Source organism: Papaver somniferum, unplaced genomic scaffold, assembly GCF_003573695.1.
Source record: "Papaver somniferum cultivar HN1 unplaced genomic scaffold, ASM357369v1 unplaced-scaffold_0, whole genome shotgun sequence".
Classification (NCBI taxonomy): domain Eukaryota; kingdom Viridiplantae; phylum Streptophyta; class Magnoliopsida; order Ranunculales; family Papaveraceae; genus Papaver; species Papaver somniferum.
The window spans coordinates 1,001,429-1,026,443 of NW_020618823.1; the positions used below are offsets into that span (position 1 = coordinate 1,001,429).

The 25,015-nt window shown below is 35.4% G+C and overlaps 1 protein-coding gene and 2 long non-coding RNA genes across 5 annotated transcripts; all 3 read left to right on the top strand.

The window, feature by feature from the left end:
- The first annotated feature begins 259 nt into the window (after positions 1 to 259).
- Positions 260 to 3,886, top strand: LOC113325837 (inositol-3-phosphate synthase). The gene is made up of 10 exons (XM_026573704.1): positions 260 to 594; positions 758 to 826; positions 956 to 1,091; positions 1,177 to 1,424; positions 1,512 to 1,738; positions 1,820 to 1,935; positions 2,430 to 2,606; positions 2,716 to 2,904; positions 2,997 to 3,059; positions 3,427 to 3,886. Exons 1-10 carry the CDS (start codon positions 407 to 409, stop codon positions 3,544 to 3,546), a joined length of 1,533 nt encoding a protein of 510 aa, XP_026429489.1. The 5' UTR covers positions 260 to 406; the 3' UTR covers positions 3,547 to 3,886.
- A 5,761-nt stretch (positions 3,887 to 9,647) lies between these two features.
- On the top strand, positions 9,648 to 11,645 carry LOC113325896. Of its 3 annotated transcripts, none has more exons than XR_003348155.1 (5): positions 9,648 to 9,907; positions 9,983 to 10,335; positions 10,470 to 10,616; positions 10,734 to 10,805; positions 11,125 to 11,645. It is a non-coding gene; the product is annotated as an uncharacterized LOC113325896 (long non-coding RNA). The 3 variants fall into 3 exon arrangements; XR_003348154.1 differs by having other exon boundaries at positions 11,137 to 11,645; XR_003348153.1 differs by having other exon boundaries at positions 10,734 to 11,645.
- Positions 11,646 to 13,580: 1,935 nt separating this feature from the next.
- LOC113325833 lies at positions 13,581 to 16,779 on the top strand. Its single transcript, XR_003348138.1, has 3 exons — positions 13,581 to 13,866; positions 15,799 to 15,883; positions 16,626 to 16,779. It is a non-coding gene; the product is annotated as an uncharacterized LOC113325833 (long non-coding RNA).
- The last annotated feature ends 8,236 nt before the right edge of the window (positions 16,780 to 25,015 follow it).

Below are 25,015 nucleotides of genomic sequence, written 5' to 3' on the forward strand. Positions count from 1 at the left end.
GTGGCACTCCTTCCACCCTTACCACGTGTAAAAGCCCCTCCACAAATGGCCCCACAAACGTAAAAAGTTACAGTTCTTGTCATCGATACGTGTGGTTATGTGGTTAATATCGCTACCGTTTCAACTCTCAGAGCTTTCACTTGCATGTCAAAAAAGATTCCACACAGTTCGGTAAAAAAACTGATTACACCAGTTATATGGCTCCAGGTGTCATCATCTCCTTATTTTTTTCATTATAAATATTTGTAACTCTGAACCATGAAAGATTCATCACACACAACACAGAGAGGTGGATAGATAGAAGCAAGAGAGAATTTTTCAGAGTGATTTTTCTGTGGTTACTCCTATCTTCTTCTTCTTCTTCTTCTACATTTGAGATCGTGGGGCTTGTTTGATTTTCTTGAAAATGTTTATTGAAAATTTCAAAGTAGAGAGTCCAAATGTCAAGTATACAGAGGAAGGGATTGAATCTGTGTACAATTATGAGACAACTGAGCTAATCCATGAGAATAAGAATGGTGCTTATCAATGGACTGTTAAGCCTAAGTCTGTTCAGTATCAATTCAAAACTGATACCAAAGTTCCTAAACTTGGGTAATTTTTTTTTTACAACTGATTGATTTTGGTTTTGTGTATATTTTGAAATCAAGGGTTTTACTAGTATGATGATGAGGATGTCTTTTTCTCCATATTTTGATCTTAAAATCAAAGGGTTATTTTAATTACTGATTTTGTTTGTCATTTTGATGTTGAATAGTGTTATGCTTGTTGGATGGGGTGGAAACAATGGATCAACACTTACTGGTGGTATGATTGCTAATAAAGAGTAAGTTCTTTTTTGCAAAATCTTTTTCTTTTTTGCTTTGTGATCTTTTGTTGCATTAGTCTTTTATTAATACTGTCATAATCTAATTAAGAAAATTGGGTTTTTTGTTTTTGTTCTTGTTGTTTATAGGGGAATCTCTTGGGCTACTAAGGATAAAGTACAACAAGCAAATTATTTTGGTTCACTCACACAAGCTTCAACAATCAGGGTTGGATCTTTTAATGGAGAAGAAATCTATGCTCCATTCAAGAGCTTACTTCCCATGGTAATTTGATTACATAAACCCCATCATCAATTTTGTTTTGTTTTGATTTTTAAGAAATGGGTTTTAATTGAGGGTTTAATTATAGGTTAATCCAGATGATATTGTGTTGGGAGGATGGGACATAAGTGACATGAACTTAGCAGATGCTATGTCCAGGGCAAGAGTATTTGATATTGATTTGCAGAAACAATTGAGACCATACATGGAATCAATGGTTCCACTTCCAGGAATTTATGATCCTGATTTTATTGCTGCTAATCAAGGCTCTCGTGCTAATAACATTATCAAAGGAACCAAGAAAGAACAAGTTCAACAAATCATCAAAGATATCAGGTATACCCCAAATTAAAATTTGATTTCAACTTTTAAGCTACAAATTTGGTTTAGTCTGGTTCTAATTATGGGTTTTGTTTAAATTAGGGAGTTTAAGGAAGCAAACAAAGTAGACAAAGTTGTTGTACTTTGGACTGCAAACACTGAAAGATACAGCAATGTAATTGTTGGTCTAAATGATACTGAAGAAAGCCTCTTAGCTTCTGTTGAAAAGAATGAAGCTGAAATATCACCTTCAACTTTGTATGCTTTGGCTTGTATCTATGAAAATATTCCATTTATCAATGGAAGCCCTCAGAACACATTTGTTCCAGGTTAATCTCTTTGCTTTCTGACTGACTAAACTTGTTTATGTTTTGAGGTTATTGACATGGGGTTTGTTTAATGATTTGCAGGGTTGATTGATTTGGCAATTAAGCATAATACTTTAATTGGTGGAGATGATTTCAAGAGTGGTCAGACTAAGATGAAATCTGTGTTAGTTGATTTCCTTGTGGGGGCTGGTATCAAGGCAAGTGTAGTACCAACTTGTGTCTTTAAATCTCTTTAGAATTTTTGTCCCTAACCATCATGTTTTGTAGATTTTTAGTGAATCAAATATCTTGAAACTTAAAAACAAATTTAGATTTTGGGTTATAGTGGTGTTAAAATATTCCAACTTGTGAACTTGGATTCTTTTATCGTACTTGGTTTTTAATTTATGGGCCCCCAAAGATATTCCAACTTCATGTATATAATAGACTTTTGTCTTCTTTGGATTCATTTGGGACCATTTTTTGGCTCATGGGGTCTAGTGTTATGAAGTATTGGATGCTGATACTTAAACTTTGAACTCCCAATAACTTAAACTGCTCTAAGCCAAAGGATTAAGTTTCATTAAGTTAGAATTTCAGGTCTCTAGCGTGAAAGCATCATCGTGCACCCCATATTTCTAGTAATAAACGCCTATTGTTAGGATTGAATTATTGATTTATTAACGTTTTTTTTTTTTTTTTGGTGATTCAGCCAACTTCAATCGTGAGTTATAATCATTTGGGAAACAATGATGGGATGAATTTGTCTGCGCCACAAACATTTAGGTCAAAAGAGATATCAAAGAGTAATGTTGTGGATGATATGGTTTCAAGCAATGGTATTCTCTATGAACCTGGTGAACATCCTGACCATGTCATTGTCATTAAGGTAAAAAACTAAATATCCCCGAGTGTAGAGAAAAGATAGATGTGTATGCCTTGTCAGTAATATGGTATTAACCTTGTTTATATTGTTTGTTTGTATATGGAATGAATAGTATGTGCCATATGTGGGAGATAGCAAGAGAGCAATGGATGAATACACCTCTGAAATATTCATGGGTGGAAAAAGCACAATTGTTATGCACAACACGTGCGAAGATTCACTTTTGGCTGCTCCAATTATCTTGGATCTGGTTCTTCTGGCTGAACTCAGCACCCGTATCCAACTCAAGTCTGAGAAAGAGGTTTGTTGTTTGTCTTTTAAAAACATTTCAAGTCATCTCAAGGACTTGTTTGGCTGAACTAATTTTCAATTGGAACTTGTTTGCTTATGCAGGGGAAGTTTCACTCCTTCCATCCCGTTTCTACCATTCTTAGTTACCTCACCAAGGCCCCTCTTGTAAGCACCTACGACTCTTTTTAAGTTTTATGTTTGTGAAATAATTGAGTTTAACCATCTAACTTTTTACAAATGAGATTGAACTTCAACAGTACAAAAATAATGCATCTGTTATGTAGTAAGGCTTGTAGGGTTAGAAAGGCTCAAGTTTGCTGATGGTTGTACCCTGCATAATTGGTTATTGCATTGACTAGCAACATACAAGTGTTATGCTAGTTACCTAGTACTGCCTAACAGTAATTGTTCACACTAGTTGAGTAACATCGATGCTGTGATGCAAGTAATGTGTGTACTATCATACTTTCTTGGTTCTTATCTATGCTATGCCATTTGAACTGGATATTGATGTTCTACTGGAAATTTACAGGTTCCACCAGGTACACCAGTGGTGAATGCTTTGTCAAAGCAGAGGGCAATGCTGGAGAACATCATGAGAGCATGTGTTGGTTTGGCTCCAGAGAATAACATGATCTTGGAGTACAAATGAATGGTTGCAATTGAATTTAGAAGTGGTGTGTGTGATATGTACTGTAATTGAAACTAATGTAATCACACTGCTCACCTCTTTAGCTGTTTAATGTAATTAGGGGGGTTTGGGTTTGTTGTTTTAGTTTGTCATCTTCTCCGGAAGGGCCAGAGAATTGATGTAGCAGTTCACAAGATGGATATCTTATGGTCTGAACTTAAGTTTAGGAGTTTGGGTTTCTATTTAATGGTTGTCATATGTATGCACTTTTCTCCTTTGTTTTCTTTAGGGTGTAGTAAAGACCAAGTGTTCTCCATCTGTTTGTCTACATTATGTTGATTCCTCCTCCATCTGCAGAAAGCTTTTCCTTGAATTTCTACGGGAGGCATTGGTTTAGTCTTTTAGATTGTCCCGAGTGTTATAGAGTACATCTCAAGTACTAAGCGAGCTGGTTCCCATTTTTTAGTTCTTTTACTAAGAAATCAATTTCACAAGTTCGAGCAAAACCAAATTGGATGCAAGTTTTCTAAGAACGATTTTTTGGGACCATGATTTTTCCGGGGACCGTGATTTTATTTTGGGTAAAGACATTAGAAGTAATCGCTTGGATTATGATGTGGTCGGGCTACATATATTGTCGGGCTACATATATTTTGTATGTGACCCCTCTTCATATTTTGACGCGTACTTATATTAAAGACCTGTCCCTTTAAATCCTCGTAATTGTTTTACCTTTTTGAGAAAAAGTAGGAAGTTAAGACAAAAAGTTAGGTGATTTATTTTTTTGAGAAAAAATAAGAAGTTAAGACAAAAACTTAGGTTATAAACTGTTTTGGAGAACAAAAAAACCATGTGTCACTATTTAAAGATGGGGTTTTGTTAACTTGTATACCCGTATACATGTTAAGGTTTAATAAATAATTGTTTAATGGTATTGGAAATTGTGTTTTTTGTCTTATTCTACTAGAAATTGGTAATTCTTGCACTAAAAACAACAAATCATGTCCCAATGCAAAGAATTGTTGTTTTCATTGCAATAAAACAAACAAATCTTGTTTCCAATGCAAAAAAATGTTAATTTAATGCACCTTAACATGTATACGGGTGTACAAGTTAAGAGGACCCTTAAAGATTGGCCACATACTTGAATGATGTGGCCCGACCACATCGTAGACGCACCGAGAAGTAATTCTAGGTCACCCCATATCTAGTTATTTATTTAATACCTAATCTACCCTCTTAATTAATTTTAGGTTATGATTAGTGAAATAATTTAGTTAAAAACAATTAATGAGATTAAATTAAAAGATGAGTTTATTATTAGTTGAGTAGAATTATTGTGAGAGTAGAGTTAGAGAAGATGAAGGAGAAAAACATGGAAAATAAAAAAAATATGCAATTCAACCCCTTTGAGTATTCAAGTGATGAAAACTCATCTGATTCTTCATCTCTATCCTCTCCTAAAATATTTGTTAATCTTCAAAATGATCTGGATTTGGCTTATTTCTTAGATGGTGATTGTATTCTTCCCCAAAATGAAACTCAAGATGAAAATGATGGATTTTATCAATCACAACCGGAGGAAGAGTATTTGGGTGAACAGGTATGCTCCAAACTTAGATAATGTATGTTGAATTGGTAAAAACTTCCCCAAAAATGTAAATTTTTGAACTGGATTTTGCACAGTTCGGTTACATTATATGAAGAACATGTAACCGAACTGTTCTGAAGGTGTAGTTCGGTTGTATTGTGAGATGAATAAGTAACCGAACTCATTTGAAGATGTAGTTCGGTTACTTTATCCAAACACGCAGGTTACCGAACTCCATATTGATGGAAGTTCTGAGATGCAGTGTTATGTTCGGATGGTTCGCAACTAACCGAACTTTACGTAAAAATAAAGTTTAACTAAGTGTATACAGTTCGTTTGGTTCGCAAACTGCATGTACCAACTATCTAACCGAACTTTGTTTAATAAGTTCGGTTGTTTCGCAAACTTGAACCTAACAGCATAACCAACCGAACTTAACAAACAAAAAAAATATGAAGTTCCAGTGTCTAGTTCGGTTATCTACATAAAATACAAAGTAACCGAACTCTGTTCCTGTTGCGATAAAATTCACATGTTATCGAACTTTGTTCCTTTTATTTCGGTTGCTTTGCAACTTGCTTAACCAACCGAACAATGAGTTCGGTTTTCCCGATAAAATTATTATGTGACCGAACTTATTTGTGATTGCATTGATGTTGTTACATTTCTTGTAGATGGAATCCCAACCTATACCAATGCATGATCAACCTTCTCCGATTGGTATGTTGTTCGAAGATACATCTACTCACTATGCGAATGAGTTGGTATTTGGTGCGAAGAATTGGGCTAGAGAACATGCCAAGAGAGTCAATTGCGTCTTGGTTTTGAATGGAAAAGAAAGCAACACTCGTTTTGAAATGGTTTGTGAGAGAAGTGGAGATCCCGATGTTAGTCACAAGAGGAAGGGTTATGAGTATAAAGGAAAGACGACGAGGAAGAACACAACGTGCTCAAAGAAAATCAAATTTCCGTTCAAGCTAGTATTTAGCAAGAGCAAATTAACGACGAAATGGTTTCTAGCTATGGATAAGGTGGTAGGTCGTCATAACCACCCTCGTCCGGATGATCTTGAAGGGCATGCAATGGCCACAAGGCTCACTCCTCGAGAAATGGAAAAAATAGCCGAGTATAGGAAATTGTGTATTCCACCTTCCACAATGCTTCGCTTATTAAAGCAAGATAACCCGGGTAACGTATCATCTTTGTACACCATTTACAATGCAATTGAGACGATTAAAAGGAATGAATGGAAGGATAGAAAAGTAATGCAAAAATTATTTTTTTTGTCTCAAGAGAAAGGCTACGCGGTTCAAAATAAGGTAGGCCCGGAAGAAGAAATAACTCATCTCTTCATTGCCCATTCGAAGAGTGTTCAATTGGCTCAATCATTCCAAGAAGTTCTTATAATGGATTGCACTTACAAGACAAACAAATACGAGATGCCATTATTGAACATTGTTGGTCGTACGTCGACGAAGTCACCGTTTACCGTTGCTTTTTGTTTTCTAAAAGACGAGCAAGAACCAAGTTACACTTGGGCGCTACAACAAGTGAAGGCGATCTACCAAGATGATGAGATCCCAGGGGTTATCGTGACGGACAATGACGTAGCATTGATGAACGCAATAGAGAAAGTCTTCCCATTAGCGCATAATATGCTTTGTACATTTCATATATGGTGCAATGTGATGAATAGGTGCAAGCCTCAAATTTGTCCACCTAAGAGGAAAGGATTGGAAGAGATAAGTAAGCTACCGGAAGATGAACAAGCGGATGCAAAAGAGGAATTCGATAAACAATACGCCATAAATCACGCTAAATAGGTTGCCTTCTCCGGGGAATGTGAGGCATTGACTTGGTCTCTCACCGAAGAATAGTATTATCTAAATCTTGCCGAATTTACAGAACATTGTTCTAGCCCCGAATATCCGGAGGATATAATAACGTATGTGGTGGAGCAATGGTTGGAACCGCACAAAGAGCGCTTCGTTTATGCTTTTACCAACAACTATAAACACTTTGGGAATCAAGCGACAAGTTTGGTAGAATCGGATCACCACCAAAAGGTAGATGAAAGGTATCCGTTTCTGGATAAGCCCTCTCGGCAAATGCAGTAACAGTGACAACATCAAATTTTTGGTGCGCATGTTGTATCCCGTTCCATAGTACACAATCAAATACCGCCAAGCGTACCTCATCACACTCATTTTCTATATTTCATACCTTGTTCTTTTGACGTTTCAAAACACGAACATCATTTTTATGATCCTAAAAAAACAACATCGTATCTTATATACTAATATATATGGAAAAGAACAATAGATGTCAAAATATAATAAAATGACTGAGAAATCTAAATCTTGAAGGTTAAGATTGAACCATACCTTTGTCGCAAAGATCTTGGTAACCCATGAGTTTTTGTAGCCCATCAATACCTCCCCGCCATCTCTTAGAGTACGATATGTTGGATTCTTTGGCGACAAACACAAATCCTTATGAGGAATGTATGAATATCTAGCACAAGGCTTTTTAGGCGTCTTTCTAGGTCTCTTTACCAATATGTCTGCTTGTTCCTCTTCATCCGAGTCCTCCTCTGATCCATCATCATCCTTATCTCCATCTTTGTCTCCGTCTTCCTCATCTTTTTCACCCTCATCATCTCCACCCTCATTTCCTCCTCCTTGAGCTAGTTCATCTTCTCCACCTTGATTATGTTCTTGACTGCCCATCTCTTCCACAATCTCTTCATTAACTTGTTGTCTTATGTTGTCAACATTATCTCTATTGACACCATCTTGGATGACCACACCCGGTAATGACCCACCTCCATACTTAGCATTTTTGGTTCAACGCTTACCGGCACCACAATGTACTTTGCCTCGAGGCGTGGCAGTTCTCAGATCTTCCAGTAAAGGTTGTTTTCCTCTAATCAAGAAAACAAAATATATTAGCTTAACCGATAAATGATTGATTAAATCAGATGCAACATAAGGGTTCTCAGCATAAGATTCGGTTTGAATAGGTTTTTTGCGAACACACCGAACTCTACATGTGTGCAAATACTGAAGAGTTCGGTTTGTCAAGGATTTTTGCGAATAAACTGAACTCAACATTGGTCACTAATAGTAAAGAGTTCGGTTTATCAAGGTTTTTTGCGATCAAACCGAACTCCACATGTGTGAAAATACTGAAGAGTTCGGTTTGTCAAGGTTTTTTGCGAATAAACCGAACTCAACATTGGTAACTAATAGTGAAGAGTTCGGTTTGTCAAGGTTTTTTGCGAATAAACCGAACTCCACATGTATGCAACACAACATAGTTGGACAAGTTCGGTTAAATCGAAACTCAACATATAGGGAAAAATAGCATAGTTCGGTTATATTGAAATTTGTTTTTTTTGGTAAAGTTCGGTTACTAAATAGTTCTAGAATATTATGCGAACCAACCGAAAAAGATAGCTTAGTTCGGTTACACAAAAACTCAAAATAGCGGGCAAAATTGCACAGTTCGGTTACAAGTGGAAAAAAAATTGTTGCAAAACTGGTGAAGTTAGGTTAGAAAAAGTTTTAGGTTTTTTTGCGAACTAACCGAACTGGCAGTTCAGTGACCCGGTTTTGAATCCTATAAAACCGAACTGTTCTTCGTGTTCTTCCTTTCAGGAAGTTCGGTTAACAAACTAGGGTTTTATAGAAATTCATCCTAACGGAACATCGCACTGTAACTCCCATTCGAACACTATTTTGATGATTAGTATTCAATTAAACGAATCAAAATCAAATTAAAAGTATGGGTTTGTTGGAAAATACCTGCGAATCGGTCCCATGGCAGAATCAGGCTTCTTACTGCGTCTATTATATTGGATTATGGATTCACTTGGCTCTTCCACTTCTTTATGAATCTCAAAATCACTTGGATGATTTGCTAGATGTCCTAATGGGGGACCTGTTCCTGAGAGTCTATTGGTTTTCTTTCGAAGAACCATTCTTATAGTTGATTAATTTCCTGTGCATTGGCTTGATGTTGAAATGGGGGAAGAGGAAAGAAGAAGAGGAGAACAGTTCCTCAAAACTTTTTTTTTTGCGGCTAGGTTAGAATAGGATTATATTTAGGTTTTTCTTTTTGATTAAGTTAGATGTAGTTATTAGGTTAGGGTTAATTTAATTAGGGTAAGAGTCAAATTAGTAATCTCATCTGATTTTAGGACATCCCTTAACATTGTAGGGTAGGGGGCCTAATAGGACCATGGTCCCCCAAAAAAAACCATGGTCCCTGAAAATCGTTCTTTTCTAACATTTAACGCTTGAAACTGAAATATTTTAATTTGCTTTTAGCTTGAAGTTTAACGGCCCAGCTTGTTTTATATTTGTTTTTATTATATACTGGGCCTGATCGACGCCATTTGAGCCATCAGTGTACCCCTTCACTAATTGTGAAAATTAAAGACAAACCCATTTTTCAGATTTTTCCTACTGTAAAACCCACCCCCAGAAATCCTCGGGGGCGCACCCATTCTGAGTGATAGGATTATGGACATGCCCATAATTTTGAGAAATTGTTTTTCTTCTTTCCGAACTAACTTAATGAGAAAATTTCCTTCAAAATTAAAAAGCCATTGTTATTCAATCTTCTCTTGAAGCACATACATACAAAGATCTCCATTTTCATCGTTGTCATCGTCGCCACCGTTTACATCTCAGAGGAAAATAATTGGAGACGGAATTGAAGACGAAGAGTAATGGTTAATGAAGGAATTGCAGGTCTTCAACAAAATTGTTTTTACATCGAGCCCTGGTAATTAGATCGATTCACTCCGCCAAAACCCTAATTCTTATTCTTATTTATTAATTTTCATTTAATTTCCTTCAGATTCATTGAGCTAGTTCGAATAAACTGCAGTCTGTATCATTTGCCGCAATCAAATTAAATTCCTATAATTTGTTATTGGGTTTCTGCTGCAATTACCAGTTCTTGAGCAATTGGGAAGAGATAAATCTTGGGTACGATTCCATTCATGGGATTTAGGGTTTACTAAGCGTGGAATTAATTTGAAATCGAACAATAAAGAAAATTAGATCAAGATGAGAATATGCTGAGATGTGTGGTTGTCCTGGTGTTGTTGAGTGGATGTTGGCTGGTGACAGTGCAGCAGAGATGGCGAATGGTTGAGCTGATAGTTGCAGTTGAATTGGTGAAATAAAATTGAGCTGCACCCCGTCCAGGTACGCTAATATGCCTGTATTTGCAATTTATGTACATCGTAGTGTAATGTTTGTCGAAGGTTCAGTTCCCAGCTAATATTTACCGTCTCTATAAATCCCACTTGCCTCCTCCGCATATATGGTTTTTTTTTTAGTCACTCGAAAATGTGTTGGACTGCAATTGCGGTGCTCTGATCTTTAAAGGAGAACTGGGAAAACTCACCACCAAATTGGAACACAGATGATCCTTGTGGTGATCAGTGGGATGGCGTTGGCTGCACTGGTGCAAGGGTTACTTCACTGTGAGATTCCTTAGTTTTTCTCAGTCACAGTGGCAGCATAAACTGTTTTTTTTTGTTCTTAGTCCTCTTCTTATAACTTAATAACCCTCATGTCTTTGTTTTATTTTGATCTTTCAGGGGATTATCCAACATGAACCTCAAAGGTACATTAAGTGGTGACATTGGAGTACTCGCTGAACTGAGATCATTGTGAGTTTGAGTTTCCTTTCTTCTTCTTCTTAGTATTTAATTGCCAGTGGAGTTCGGCACAGAAGTAGTAAGATATCAAGGGGCACTGTCCCAACGGAGATGATTGTGAAACCTGAAATATGAGTTGTCCTATTAAGAAAATGAGATTATATATTCAATAAATGTAAATATGAATTGGTTCTAGGCAGGTGCAGTGATAATGGTTAGATTTATGTCTAGGTTTTGCAGTTGGTTCTGGTAGAACTGATATTTGTTGTTGCTGGGTCAGTTAGCTGATACTAAAGAAGGTGATTATGGAACTGACAATATTGAAGTTAAGTTGGAATTGCAGGTTAGGATTGAAGGGAATATATGAGGCTGTTGTACCTGACTCGCAGGTGTTTGTTCTGCGAAATGATACAGTGACTTGAGCTAGTGAAGGACTGAGATTGTAATGGTGCTGGTGCTGCAATGGCTAGGTCAAGAAGATGGAAGTGAAGAATTGAGCTGAGAAAAAGTTAGTGTTGCAAGACATAGCAGGTCTGCAGGTGTAGGGTTTGTATGCTGCAATTCAAATAGTGGTTTATGGGTCAGATTGCGGTAATGTGTTTGTGATAGAAAATTGCAGGTAGTATTTGTGGTTATAGGTAAATAGAAGTTGAAGGAAGTTACATTGCAGCTGTAGAGAATGGGTGTGTGGTGTTGCTGAGTTGTTGTGTGACGCAGTAGTGGATTTGGTGGTTTGCAATGAAACTGGTTGTAATGGAATTTGCAAGGATATTCGAATTTTTTTTACATTAGGAAAGTATTTTGTATTCGTATAGTTGAATAATCTGTTATGCAGTTATGGAATTGGTTGCATAACCTGTTGCATCTACAAAATTTGTTGCATAACTTGATATGCAGTTTAGAAAATGGTTGCATAGCACGGTATGCATCAACTTTTTCGTCACTATTGAAACCAATAAAAACAAAGACTGCATAACTTGTCATGCATCTACAATAATATCTGCATAACATGTTATGCATCCGAAAATATGGCTGCATAATGCATTATGCATCGAGAAATTTGTTGCACAATCTTTTATGTATCGAGAAAATCGATGCATAACCTGTTATGCATCCGAAAATATGTTTGCATAATGCATTATGCATCAAATTTTTATGTACGCACTAAAATCAACCAAAACAATGGCTACATAACTTGTTATGGATGCATAACTTTTTTATGCAGGTGCATAATTTGTTATGCAGTCGAGAAAAGGGTTGCATAATTCGTTATGCATCTGCAGAATGTGTTATGCATCTGTTTTGGTGGTTGCATAATGGTTATGTATCAAGTTTTCGAAATTTTTTCCTAAAATGATGATCACCTCCGATTTTTCCGTGATTTCTTTTTAATATTGTTGTTTGTACTCGTTGTGTAGCTCTCTTAAAAAGATTTCCAACGATATAAAATTTGTAAAATTCCAAGGCCCGGATTTTTAAATATGTTATATCCAAGTTGCGTTGTCAATTATACCCCTGATGCATAACCCGTCATGCGGATGCATAAACCGTCATGCAGACATTTTTAATAATTTCAGATAATTATGAGTGTCACAGTACCTAAAATTAATTGTGGTCCTGACAATGAGAATATTATTTTTTTTGGGCCTGCGCCTAAGTTTCCCTCACTAATTTTCCCCGTGTACCCCTTCACTAATTTTCCCCGTCTACAGTGCTATCCATCCTACCATATCATTGGCTTTTCCTATGTTTTCAATTGCAATACCCCTTCATAAGATATTCAATAAAGAACAAGACTAAAAATTCACACATTATGTCGATGTCGTTTTTAGGAAGTTCCAAAAAGTAAGCATTTATACTTCGTAATATGTTTCTTTGATACTTTAATCATAATGCTATGACCAGGTCTAATCACTAGAGTATTATATACAAATATATACAGCTTCACATGTTACGTTTTTCAATATAACATGACTTGAAAGATACTTTAGGAATGGAAACAAGATCAAGTCAATATTACTAACTCAAGTGGAATGATGATGTCTTCAGAGTAATACTTGTATGTATCAACATCCCTAGACTTTCTAGTCTAACCTAAACGTAGTCGACTCTAGATGAGTTTTAATACTAATATATGACAACCAAAATTGACATACCAACACTTGGTGGGTTCAGCCGAGCTATGCTCTAACAGTATGTATGGGATCTAAGTTGTGGTAATGTATTTTTAGTTACTCTAACTAGTCATACATATATTATAATTTGATCTAAATTACTTGTCATTTTCTAATTGGACTCTTTTATGGAAAAAGCTGAGCGCTTACATCGTATAATAAAAATATGTTTTCCTACCAAAATGTACTAACTCATTAGCTATCAATACTTAATCTGATGATGTCACATGATGTTTATGGAATTATGGGGCGTTAAACTGTAAGGACCATCAAACTCGTCAACGATATTTGACCAGTCAAGAGATGATCAAGAGACGAATCAGCTGCTAATGACTCGATTAATTAAAGTAGATTTTAATTAATAGAAATTAGTCTAACAACGATCTAGATACGAAATTAGTATCACTAGATAGGTCTTGAAAAGTTATGCGAGATGGGCTACTCGAACGTGTCATTCGGACACCGGACGAAGAAAATATCATCGGAATCGTGTGGTTTGCGAATTAGCCAACCTGGCTGCCCTTATCCATTTTCTGGGCGCCTTAATAATTTTCTTTGGTCTTATCAACCCAGATCGAGCAGATAAGCTCATTCGTTCTTTCTTCTTCTCTTTCTTCTGTTCCTCTTCTCCTCTCTGTCGGGCTCAGATTTGGTGAATCGAGCTTAGATTTAGTGTTAGTGATCTACAGAGATTTGATAGTTTGTATAATCGAAGATGTAGGTGATGTTTCTTTGGTTGCTTGAACACGGGAAGGAGAAGATGGGGTTGCTTCTGTCAACTGAAGTTTGGGTTTGTGAAGAACTGATGGTGAGATAGTGTTGTTGATTGATAAAGAATCGAGGGGTTGTTATTGGATTGACTAGTTGATGCTGTTCTGATGATGAATCGATTTGAAAAGGTAAACACGGATTTAATTTAGGGTTTCTTATTTATCGTTATTGCTTTATGAAAGTGTTATGATTTGATTGATTATAGATTGGGTTTACTCTTAATTGAGGTTTTGATTAAGGAGTTAGAATTTCTGTATTGGAATCGAAATTAGGGTTTTCCCTTGTTCTTCCCCAAATTGGAAATTAGGGTTCTTGCAAATTAAGGTGTTTGAATTGGGAACTGCAGATGAAGAAGATGATTGGTGAGTTTGGAATTGTTGTTGGTGATTTAGAATTAGGTTTCTGTGACCAGTAGATGGAGGTGAAAGAGAGTATTTGTTGATGTTTTTGAATTGAGAGTGAGTAAAGCCAGGGTAGTGATTTAAAGAAGTTGAAGTTGCTGGGACTGGATGAATGAACTGGGATTGAGTAAAGGAAGATGGTGTTGTTGTTTAGGTTTGAGTGGATTGAAGTTTAAAAGTATGCTAGGATTGTTGGGATTGCAGCTGTAATTCGAGATTTAAGTGGTGGAGGCTTGTAACTGATAATTACAAGTTTAGGGTTGAGAGATATGGAGTTACAAACGTGGACTTTTGTTATTTAAGCATAAAGGGAGAAACAATGTTACATTGGGAAGCTAAAGGGTGATGTTGATAGAGTTAATGAAGATGAGGTATGTGTTGTTATGGGAGGACTGTATTGCTGGCAGTGATGTGGATGTTTGGTTCTGCAATGGATGATGATGCTGTCATGGTGAAGACATAGTTGTTGTGACTGAAAGAAGATGGGCTGAATGGTGTTGCAATTATGTAGATGGTGGTGTTGGAAGAACTGTGGCTGTGCTATGAATGATGAGATTTCAATTGCGTTCGATTGATACAGGGCAGGGAAGAGATTAAAGAAACGTTGATTGCCTAGAACTATAATTCCATGTGGTAAGGCTGGTACATGAATACTATACAAGGCTGTTGAGATGAAGTGAATAGTGTTGTTGCTGGAATGATTGCAGGTGGAAATGTAAATTATAAGGAGATGATAGTGAGTATGTGAATGGAGTTGTAAGGAATTATAGAAGTGGTCATATGTATGCGAATGAGTCTGAGTTTAAGACGTGTTTAGAATGTGGCTATAGTGGTGGTTTAGTTTAGATTTGAATAATAGGGAAGTTGCAAATGAAGTAGAGGTTGGTGGTATCACTAAGGTGGTGATTGTTGAGACTGATTTGATGAAGTTGAAAGAAATGTAGTTCGGAATGCATGTATTTGATGAAGTCTTGAATGAGAATCAAGATTGAGAGATGAGAGTAGTTTTGTTTAAGCTGTAGAGTTTGAAATTGAAGTTAGAAATGCATTTTGGGTTCTAGTCTGTTGTGTTGCACCATGATAGTGTATTAAGATCTTTGTCCTGTGCAATGGCTCAGGCCAGCACCCTTTCTACCAGTCTGATGCGTGACTGAATCTGACCTAGATTGACTCAGACATCAGACTGAGTCGACTCACCTGAATCAGTCTAATTGACTGAGTTGTTTCTTTTGACCGTTTTGACTCAGAGACCTGACCAGTTGACCTTGATTGTATGATTGACTTTGACTTGGACTTAGACGTTGACTGTTAGTTGACCTATGACCGTTAGAGACTGTTGGTTGACTCAGATGGACTGGACCTTAGTTAATGGGCTTGTTAGTGGACTTGGTCTTAGAGTTAATTTTCTTAATGAACATGGGTTAGACCCTTGTGGTCTGAATTGAACTTTGGTTACTTCTACAGAGTTGTAGTTATTCTTAAGACATATCTAATGGACTTTAAAATCAACCTAATTGGATTAGTAAACCCTTAGAAGTGCTAAAGGTAGAAAAGGAAAAGGTGTAGAACTATAAATGGGTTAAAACCATTAGATAAACTCGTTGTGAACCTTGTATGAGCCTTTTGACTAATTTCTTAGTGTGCTTGTGTGATTAACAGTTACTCTTTATTAACAAGGATCGATTGAAAGGATGAACCAGTGGATCATGGATCTCGAGGTACGCATGGCTTGTCATCAAATCAGGTGGGAACTCTGTAACCTTCTTGTAATCATTGAGCATTCTTTCTATTGCGAGCATGATGAGTCTTTATTACTTTTGGCATATTTGTGTGTTTTACTATCTATGTAAATTCTTGTATGTGTCTTGATGTGCGTGTAATATGCGTTGTATGATTTCCCCGCAAGGAGTGTTTGTGATTCCCCACGGCTCTTTGCTAAGTTAAGTATGACGACTTCTTCCCCGTTATAATATTATTTAGTAGAGCGGCTTCTTCCCCGTTTCGATAGTATATAAATAATATATAGTAGGGCGGCTTCTTCCCCGTTTCGATAGTATATAAATAATATATAGTAGGGCGGTTTCTTCCCAGTTATAATATTACCTAGTAGGGCGGCTTCTTCTCCGTTTCGTTATTATATATACTATTTTATTTTGGGGAAATCAATCGTGTGCATATTATACTTGTTCGACTAACTTTCTGATATTGATAGTAATATTCTGAATCATGGTTTGTATGAGCACTTTGTGTGGACGATGTTATTATTATTGATTAGGGTGGCCCTCGCGTCGTCTTCTCCAATGAGTTTGGCGAGGTTAGAGTGACACTTGCTTCATGATGCATGAATAGCTGAATGATTAGTTTATTCTTATTTCTTTCACGTTATTTTCTTTTAGAACTGTGAAACATGTTAGTGATTACTCGAGAGTTATGTGTTTTCATTGAGCACCCTTTTGGGATGATGTGCTCACTTGTTCCCACTTCAGTTTCAGTTACCAGAAGAAATGATGCAGGTGAAGATATCCATTTTCATAGTTTAAAGCGTTACCGAAATTGTGTTACATTTATGTATCTTTTTAGTATGTGTACTCTTCATTTATTGTAAAACAACACACTAATATATTAATATCATTTGAGTGTTCTTCCTTCATTAACATCAGAGCGTTGGGTTAAGTTTGGTTTAAGTTAACTCTATGCAATTAAGATTCTTAAGATCGTCAATATGGAATTGATCCTTCAGTTAGGTTGTAATACTGTTAGTTGAGCAGGTTTAGTAATTGGGGCGTCACATAAACCACGATTTTTTTCTTCTTTTTTTTTCCAGAATGCACTAGCTAAGACACACGTGCGATGCGAGTGCCGTTCCATATCAAATCCGTAAAAGTGATACCGTGATGCGAACTCAATCACTTACTTTCTAGCATTAAAACCATGAAGAAGAAAAAAATGATAGTGTACAACTAAGTACAATGTGCAAGCCATAATGATTGATGACTGTTGCATACATTTGCGCTCTGTTCAAATCAAATTTTATTTATTCCAGTAGGATGTTAGCTTGTTACCCAAGGTTTGGGATAATGGTTAAACTTTTTAGAATATAAATTATAAGCCTTCCACTCATAAAGGACCTGTATGTATTATTGATTAATCCAACCAAACGTTATATAAAGAACACTTAATTTGCCCAGAATTTATCTTCCTCATTTCAATAGGTTAAAGTATTAATCATTATAAAAGTAAAGTGTTACATCTAAATGTACATCATTACAAATGAATCAAGAATTTGGAATGAGATGTATAATTTTGGATGATATGACTCGCAACATAAGTTGATGAATCTATATAATAAGCATATGTTGTTAAACATATATGTAATAAGATTATAGAGTTATAATTTATGGGATGAGCATTAAAGAATCAGTAAGCTTACAACTTGGTTCATTAAGCCTTGTCTTGCGATTTTCATAAGCAGCGCGACATCTATCCTTCAATGCATGTTTTTCATGGTCTTTCATATTCTGTTGCCTTACTTTATACTGAGCACGATGTAATTGTTTTTTTTTTTTTTTAAAGTGAATCAAATCAACTCAAAAAAATTGAAAGAAAATAAGTTCAATTCAAACCCAAAAATGAAACAACCATCCGAGAAATGGCTAGAGCAACTTGATTTGAATGATCAAAGAAGTGTAAGTTTTGTTGATTTATCATGTTTATACTCTTGACTAGTCTGTACGGACTTGGTGAAGGTATCTAATTAATCTAGTTCTTGAATGGAACCTTAGTTATGAGAACCACAATCAGCTGGATTATTTTTTTGCTCCTATGATGCATGACCATTTTTGAACTAGCTGATTCTTGGTCGTTGGATTTGAAACGTTCTTATATCATCTAATTGGGAATTAACCCCGTTATCCACCAAGTGCTTATAGTGTTCGTGGATAGTAAATTAATATTTCATTTTATATGTTACCAAATACATGATAGCGCTCTGTTCTCCGACCTTAATTATTATATCCATGAGAAAATGAATCTCTATCGCCACAACAATAAAATCTTGATATCATGACCGGGTGATGAGCGTCTTAATCGCATTTGGAACAATGTGTCTGTTTTTATATTGTGGTGTATTTGAAAACAAAGAAATGCAAGGACTTTTAACAACAAAAATAAACACTTGGAAAGATATAAAGATTTAAACATAATTCTGGGCGGAGTCAAAACACTAAAAGTCTAGTTTTAACGACTAACATGGTGATATCCTTATTAGGGATACAAACCTTTATTGTTCTAATTGAATTGACTTTGATAAATAAGGTCGCAAGGATTCTAGGTTTCTTAGTTTTTTTGGCCTTTTCTCTTTTTTTTTTTCTCTTTGGATGGACGAATCTCATTTCAGTTTTCTTTTTATATCGGTTGTATCTTGTGGAAAGTATCCCCTAGAGCACCTTTTATTTAAGGAATTTTTCGTTTAATCGATCAAAAAAGAACAATAATTTACTTTTTCCTTTTCTCTTAAATCAATTATATGTGGGCGGCTAGCTGTTATCTGACAGATTTTAGAAAAGTGGAAAAAGTGATTTAAGGAAAGTATTGGCACAAGCTTAGAAGAATAGGATTGATTTATAAAATCTACCATACATTTGGAGTTACGAGAGTTGCTCTGTATTGGGCATACAATGTTAGAGCTGAAAGAACGACACTGGAAAGGTCTTTATTTTGATGGTGATGAGTTACACAAGTCTAGCCATGTTTGTGTGAGGTCATGTTTGTTTTACTTAGATGGTGCTCTAGAGTTACTATTACCAAGCTCGACCAAGATTATAGTGCGGATGGTTATACAACAGTCGCAACCGAGCATGCATGGAAAGGATACTGGGACGAAACTTGAAATTCCAGTACATTCACTCAATGATTCGTCCTTCCCAAAACATTGTGCATTACATGGGATATAAAAGAGCATCTAACACAGCATGAGCACTTTGGAACTAGAAGATGTATGACTGTCGGAGCAAGTTAGGTATGGCATCATTTGACTGTGCATTGGCTTGAGGAAAAAGAAAGACATACTTGATGAGAGGGAAAAGTGTTAGGATGTAGATAATGAGAAAAAGTGCTCCCAGAATGTTGTTTTGGGTTGGAATTCTATCGTTAAAAACACTTGGAAATAAATACAGTACTAAAGTTCCAATATCTCCATAAATAACTCCAAATTTTTGAAATGCTAACTTCAGTATAACCGCTAATGTATGCAACCTACATTGACAAACATCGATAAACACCCATATATATTTCAAGAACTCAAAGACGAACATTAGTAAGTTATCAATAACTTTGGACACAAGCTTATGATGCGTGATACTTAAAAATCAAGACAGATTTAAATATTAAAACATAAGGTAAAAAAAAGTACATACCTTGGCGGTGTTGGACATTTGAGATACTCTGCAAGCATCTTTCTCCAAAGAATCAAGTCTAGATAATATTTTCACCACCTTATTTTTTCCAACACCATCCATAATCATATTTTCTTTTGTTTCATCACCACTAATACCTTTACGATTTTTCCTCTCTAGGTCAACATTGAGAACCACCATGTCTTTACCATCGTTATTTGTTTCATGATGCTAATACCATACCATTAAGATTTTGTCTCTTCGAGTCAACAATGAGAAACAATGTGTTGTTTCCATCTCCATCCCTCATTTCCTCCGTATGTAATATATTATATATGAGGGATGGAGATGGAAAAACTCATTATATCGAGTGGAAATGGCGGATGAAGATCGAAAAATTCTATTATCACTGTAACATATAATATAATATATCATTTTTCTTATTTATCAATTAATATAACATATCACTATAAATTATATAATATATATATATATATATATATATATATGTGTGTTATGAACTCTCTGACACATTATAAAGTATATATAAAATGTTGTTTCCACCTCCATCCCTCACTTCCTCCACATGTGAATATGTTATACATAAAGTACATAATATATATATTCTCAAATATCAATTAAAATAATTACTTATCATTTAAATTATATCAAATCCATATTATAAAATATATATACAACATTGTATTTATATTATATTATATTGTAATATAAATATATTATTCATATATATAAATGTGTATAATATAATATTAAAAGATTAATTTTTTATAATTTTATTTGTTTATTTATTTATTTTAGTATTAGTATATCATATATAAATTAAAATATTAGTATTGATTATATTACTAATACCCTCCTTTTGCAATAAATGATAACTGAAGTCAATTCCACTAGACTACATATCCTCCCTCTACAAACACTAATCCGATAAATCATAGAGGAGATGGAACCAACACCAACATCAATACTAATCGGTATGAATTTCTTTATTTCGATTATTTATTTTTTTTGCAATCAATTACTTCAAACCCTAGCTTCTACTATTTGGGAAACATGAAAAATAGTTGTTGTTTAGTTTTTTCCTTCTCATTTGACTCGAATTTGCTTGTGTTTAAGTCGTTCCCACTTGAGATGTCTGTTGTTTAACTTTATTATGGTGAATATTGTTGCTTGCTTGGTATTGGATTTTAGGGTTCATTTTTTTTCCTTCCTGGTTACAGCGACATATAAGGGTTAGTTTTGTTGGAATTTGATTCATTTGTTGTCAGGGTTTATTGATATGGAAATTAGGATAATATTTTGTTGAGATTCGTAATGTTCTATGGTTAATTATGCTGGAATTGTTGTTAGATTTTTATGGATTCGCCTTTTTTGTTTCTGGGTCTTGTACCATACTTCTTACAATCACTTCACTAACTGCTTCATCAGATGACTCTACATCCGTTAGAATTGAATGAAACAAATTTTGGCTGAACAGTCATTCGTCTTTTTAACACAAAAACAAAGTGAGGTTGTTTTATGTATGTGTAATTAGGGTTGGGGAAATTGTCTCATGGCATATGGATATGGAATATTTGTTTGTCGATATTATTTTCGTTCTTACTTCATTTTCTGAAAGCTTTACTTTGGTTTCAAGGGAGGCGGTGGTGTAGGCTGCGCAGTTGTACTCACTAGTCGTACGGCTGAGCTAGTTCTCACTTATGTTGTTGGTTTATACAGAATGCGGAACATTAAAAGTGATAACTAGTGATTGCAGTAAATTCTTTCAAGAACTAACTATTCATCAAGAAGTAAGCTTGAGAAGAAAAGAAAAAACTAATCACGATATGGATATTAAGGCATGCATGAATAACAATACATAAGACAAGAACTAACTATTCAAGATCTCATTAATCATATTAATAATCAAATCAAACCTTTCAATCATTAATCATATTAATAAATAAATTAAAGCGAAAAAGTACACAAAACTTCTAGATTCCGTAAAAAAGATCCTCTGAACTACTAAAAGTATTTACTACACCATCGCAACCATTCACAAATTTTCACCAAATATGGTGTATACAAGATTACAAATTGCAACCTTTAGTTGTGTATTCCTAGTTCCAACTTCCAACTTCCAACGATAGTGATTGGTACTTGTTGTCATCTTTGAGTTTATATTCTCATCACATTCTTATTCTAGTTAATTAATATGTAAATCTCTTGTTCATTACTTATATTGTTTTTTAGTTTTCTCTAACATCTTAATATATATCGTACAACCAAAAGAGACATACAAGAGTATGGTATCACATAAATATGTTCCTTCTAACTTATATAAGCTTCCAGTCTCTCAAATTTTCAAATACTACTATACTTATAAGTTTATAACAAAACACATATTATTCACCTATGTTAAAATTAAATTTGGAATGCAACTAGTTTTAGAACCGAATGATATGTTCTTAGTTAACTAACTACACTTACCAGTGGTTGCTCTCCAACATAATTCGAAGAAAAAAAATGCATGAATACCAAGTAAAAAGACGGAGAAGCAAATTAAACAAACGAACATTGTTCCAAATCTATAAACAGTGAGGTCGACAAGGCTCTAAAGTTAAAGTTGGAGTGCAATTTTTTAAAACACATGAACAAAACATAGTCAGGACATGAGTATAGTTAAAATCGAATGACACAAATTTTAGCTGAACATTTTTTTTCATACAAGAACAAAGTGAGGTTGTTTTATGTACGTGTATCAAATTTATTGGATAATTAGAATAGGGGTAGTTTCCCCATGAGTATGTGTATTGACCACATTGACACGGTTGGTCGTGTTTGAAAAATGCGTTATTGGTTTCCACCAAATCGGCATTCTAGTTCATTCAGCTGAGTAGATATCCCCTTTCTCAAGGACTCTCATTTGGATGAACTAATGGTCATTTCATACTAAGGAAAGTTTTGAATTAGTTCATGATATATTAAAATTCTTGAATGAATTTTGTAGACACTCATTTAAAGACTGAACCACGACGGTTTACCAAACACCAAGTAAAAGTTGTTGGGAAAATGAATCTAAAATAATTTGAGTCTTGTGAGTGTTTGTAACAGGGGATGTAATCTGCAGTAGCAATCCAAATAAAAAGGTTGAGTGTGTAATTCCACTACTAAGTCATATGGGCTAGATTTGGCTGCTAGATTAGCCAAAAAGTGTAGCGGTTCAAAAAAAAGTGTTGTCTAGCTATCTGTTAACACTAGTTTTCTCTCATGTAAATTGCTCGCATGTGAACTAGTAGCGAGATAGTTGCGCTGAATGGTTCAGCATAATCAAAATCACCTTTTCGCGGAATGGTTCAGCGCATCTAGATTTATTTTTCGATCTGACATCTAAGATTGGTTGCGGTAAACCATTCAGTGTAATTTAAATTTACTTTTCGCTGAATGATTCAGCGCAGCTTCCTAAATCTATTTTTCGTTGAATAATTCAACGTATCTAATATGCTAGATTAGAACTACCATAGGACTTAGGAGGTTGTCCTAGCTGACATGGAATTCCAATTTAAATGTTAGATTAGAAGACCATAAGGCTAAGCCTAATAAGATAAGACCAAGCTAGCAAACGCAGTATATTGCTTCTATCAATATTATTAAAAGAAAAGTTGATAACACTTTATAGAAAATGATGAAAGAAAAGTATATACACATGTCACTTAATTGTCGTCTGGTGTTCTCTGCTTCCTTATTGTCTTTATGTTGTAGCTGGAGTCCTTACGGTGTATGTTGTAGTTTTATAATGCTCAAATAATGATTGATGTTAGTTGATTAATGCAGTTAAAACACATTAGTAACCCTGGAAAACGCAGATATCAATTGATTTTTTCTATTCATCATGATAAGTAGACATACCAGTTCTTTGACTTGCCACTCTGCAGTCCAGGATGGGTTTTTTAAACTTTAGTTTAACTATTTTGTGAATGGTCACTTGGGAGTATTATAATGCTCATATAATGATTGATGTTAGTTTATTAATGAAGTTAAAACACACTAGTAACCCCGGAAACTGCAGCCATCAGTTGATTTGTTATATCCCTTAGCTGTTGTTCATTTCTTTTAACTTCTAAGTCTTTAAGATATATTCAAAACTATATTTCCATCTATGCTCGGTAAGATAATAGTTCTCTATTTCTTAAAACTATTATAACCCTTAATGCTTGGTTTGATTTGTGAACTGCATAGGAAATTGGAAAGCAAGTATGGAAAGTGTAGTGGTGTTATTTAGCTGTTATGGAGACAATGTGGATGATTAGGTGGCACTATGATAGGTGTCTAAAAACACCTCTCTAAGTATCGATTGATTATGCTTTCTTATCTAGTTTTCTTGTGAAATTATATTATAATCTTTCTTTTATATTTTATGGGAATTTTGGAACTTATTCCCGAAAAGAACAAGAAATCGTCCAATTGGACACAAAAAAGGTAGAATTGTCAGTGCATGGAATCTACTACGGGCAGTCGCGTAGACATATCGGACGCTAGAGCTCGTGTCAACTGATGCAATTGTTCAAAGACCAAAAGACATGCACTTACCATATGAAATTTATGTACATGGGCTTAATATTAGCCATGGAGAATATAGGCCTGTATTTGTCGGCGTACTTCACCTCAAGGGTTATATGCACGTATGTGCTATGAAGGGAGAAAATTAGGTCCCTTTAGAAACCCAAATTCAGAAGAAGAGAAGGGAATTCATCAAGTCCGGTCTGAAATCGAGATTAAGAAGGAAGACATAGTGAACTTGCTGGCGTTTTAGGGAAGAAGTTGACAGTTTCTGGCAGGGAAGATGGCTGGAGTTCATGATGGTTTTAGCTCGAATCTGGAGCTGAATTGTGTTCGAATTGAAGTTGATTTTGGGTTATGAATGAATGTGAATTATTTGCAGGGAAGGAGTTGTGTGTGATCTCTAATATACAAGCAGCACACAACCTTCACCAGTGAGCAAGATGCCTATAAACTGTTCGAGCAGATGTCTGAACCACTCCGACTAGCTCAGTTACGATAATCGGTAGTATGTGTTGCTGCCATGGTTACGTGGGAGTGATCCAAGAGAACCTGAGCATGGCAATGACGGAATGGAGAGGAATGGAACACTGTATCGATGATAGAATGGAGCTACTGCCATTATTGGCAGTCGATGATGAAGTGGTGAAAGCAAGAGGTGATCACTGTTGTCCTTGGCAGTGACAATGGCAGTTGGGTTAATGATCACAATGGTGTCGATGAAATCAGTTAAGGTGGAAGGCCGAATATAGAAGATGGAACAAGGAAAGGTTGCTGTTATGATGATAAACTCAAGTTGGACAGTAAAAGGTGTTGAGGGTTCAGTCACGGCAAGATAGTGGCAGAGAATAGTGATGGAACTCGAAGCTATGATGGTGATTCAGCAAAGGCAGTGGTGCTAGTAATGGATTTGGTGCTGTTGC